This window comes from Barbus barbus (genome assembly GCF_936440315.1).
Source record: "Barbus barbus genome assembly, chromosome: 48".
Taxonomy (NCBI): Eukaryota; Metazoa; Chordata; class Actinopteri; order Cypriniformes; family Cyprinidae; genus Barbus; species Barbus barbus.
The window spans coordinates 4,005,334-4,007,849 of record NC_136726.1 but is presented as its reverse complement, the minus strand read 5'-3'; the positions used below and the strand labels follow the sequence as shown (position 1 = coordinate 4,007,849).

General features: G+C 41.5%; 2 protein-coding genes across 2 annotated transcripts; both read right to left on the bottom strand.

Annotated features, from left to right (window-relative positions):
• Positions 1-787: 787 nt before the first annotated feature.
• Positions 788-1,162, bottom strand: LOC306866518 (histone H2B-like; the record flags this gene model as incomplete). Its single annotated transcript, XM_079411769.1, has 1 exon — positions 788-1,162. The coding sequence occupies one exon, from the start codon at positions 1,160-1,162 to the stop codon at positions 788-790; it is 375 nt and encodes a 124-aa protein (XP_079267895.1).
• Positions 1,163-1,710: 548 nt separating this feature from the next.
• LOC306866527 (histone H4) lies at positions 1,711-2,022 on the bottom strand (the record flags this gene model as incomplete). Its single annotated transcript, XM_079411779.1, has 1 exon — positions 1,711-2,022. The coding sequence occupies one exon, from the start codon at positions 2,020-2,022 to the stop codon at positions 1,711-1,713; it is 312 nt and encodes a 103-aa protein (XP_079267905.1).
• Positions 2,023-2,516: the final 494 nt, after the last annotated feature.

The window sequence follows — 2,516 nt, the reverse complement described above, 5'->3', positions numbered from 1 at the left end:
GTCCACTGCTTCCGCAGGTCCCCCAAGGTCTGGAATCGGTCCTTCTCCACAATCTTCCTCAGGGTCCGGTCACCTCTTCTCGTTGTGCTGCGTTTTCTGCCACACTTTTTCCTTCCCACAGACTTCCCACTGAGGTGCCTTGATACAGCACTCTGGGAACAGCCTATTCGTTCAGAAATGTCTTTCTGTGTCTTACCCTCTTGCTTGAGGGTGTCAATGATGGCCTTCTGGACAGCAGTCAGGTCGGCAGTCTTACCCATGATTGCGGTTTTGAGTAATGAACCAGGCTGGGAGTTTTAAAAGCCTCAGGAATCTTTTGCAGGTGTTTAGAGTTAATTCGTTGATTCAGATGATTAGGTTAATAGCTCGTTTAGAGAACCTTTTCATGATATGCTAATTTTTTGAGATAGGAATTTTGGGTTTTCATGAGCTGTATGCCAAAATCATCAATATTAAAACAATAAAAGGCTTGAACTACTTCAGTTGTGTTGTAATGAATCTAAAATATATGAAAGTCTAATGCTTATCAGTACATTACAGAAAATAATGAACTTTATCACAATATGCTAATTTTTTGAAAAGGACCTGTATATTTCACTGCCAGGAGAGAAAAAAAAAAAAAAAAAACTTGTGAATTGCGAACTTGAACAAATATTATTTAGTTTTAGTACTAATATTGCTTAAGTTCACACAACAACGAAGACGACTGAAAATTACAAAATCTCTTTCACTGATAAGATGTTTGGCTCTTAAAAGAGCCTTTGTGTGTCGGGAGCTGGAGCGAGCTCTACTTGGAGCTGGTGTATTTGGTGACGGCCTTGGTGCCCTCAGACACGGCGTGTTTGGCCAGCTCTCCGGGCAGCAGCAGACGCACGGCGGTCTGGATCTCTCTCGATGTGATGGTGGAGCGCTTGTTGTAGTGAGCGAGACGAGACGATTCACCGGCGATGCGCTCGAAGATGTCGTTGACGAAAGAGTTCATGATCCCCATCGCCTTAGAAGAGATCCCGGTGTCAGGATGAACCTGCTTCAGCACTTTATACACGTAGATAGCGTAGCTCTCCTTCCTGCTCTTTCTGCGCTTCTTTCCTCCTTTAGCGGCGGTCTTAGTGACGGCCTTCTTGGAGCCTTTCTTAGGGGCGGACTTTGCTGGTTCAGGCATGATAACTAACGATCAGTTAAACAGCACGATACAGTTCAGGAGCATGTACTGGGTATTTATGGAAATCTCATGCTAATTTAAGAGGGCTGGCTGCTATTCCCTGATTGTGTCTTTTCGCACAACGACTGAAAGAAACTAATTTCATTGGTTAGAAATCTGCTGCTAGACAGACATCAGCCAATCACAGGCTTCTAAATTTGAAAGCTGTCGCCTCCCACACAAGCTTCTTTGTCTCACTTTCCCGCTCAACATATCTTTTTGATTATATATATATATATATATACACACACACATTTTTGTTTAACATTAACACGGGTTTTATTTAATATCAAATTAGTTAATCCACCAATAAAACTATTTAAACTATATTTAAGGCAAAAACATCTCATCTGTCGGTGTTGAAAAGTTCACTTCATTAAAAGACGTTTATCATCCGATTCAGATTACATTTGTGCAAAAGTGTTCACAAAATATTATGAAATACTCTTTTCAAAGATGTGGGTGGCTCTTAAAAGAGCCGTTGTGTGTTTCTGGTAATACGGACGTGTTTATCCTCCGAAGCCGTACAGAGTGCGTCCCTGTCGTTTCAGAGCGTACACGACGTCCATGGCGGTGACGGTCTTTCTCTTGGCGTGCTCGGTGTAGGTAACGGCATCGCGGATCACGTTCTCCAGGAACACCTTCAACACACCGCGGGTCTCCTCGTAGATCAGACCGGAGATACGCTTGACTCCGCCGCGGCGAGCGAGACGACGGATGGCGGGTTTGGTGATGCCCTGGATGTTATCCCGCAGAACCTTCCGGTGCCGCTTAGCGCCTCCTTTGCCGAGTCCTTTACCGCCTTTACCTCTTCCAGACATTGCTGCAGATCTTCAAACTTCTACGTTGTATAATAGAAACTGACTGAACGCTGTGGAGACGCAAGAAGAGCTTTACAATTGCTTACAGGACCTAGTTGAAACATGTCAAGGTGGAATTATGCAACGTCATAATGTGCGTCAGTCCAGCGAAGTTCCATCAAATTTGAAATTAGATCATTTTGTGCATAAAATTGTAAAAAATATTTAAACATTTGTTATGTGGATACTGGCTCATGTGATTCTATATATATATATATATTCTCAATTAATTGTCATTTCTTATAAATGCATAAGAACTTTATTTTAATTATTAATGAAAAATACATTAACCTGATTGCATGAAACGTGATCATTCTGAATTATCTCATTTACTTTATGTTTTGATTATCACTGTCAATTGTTTTGTTTTACCAATACAGCATTTTTTTTCAAAAAGCTCTCTGATCTCAGCAGTTTGATTATTTATGGTACATAGATGATGGACTCCTCATTTA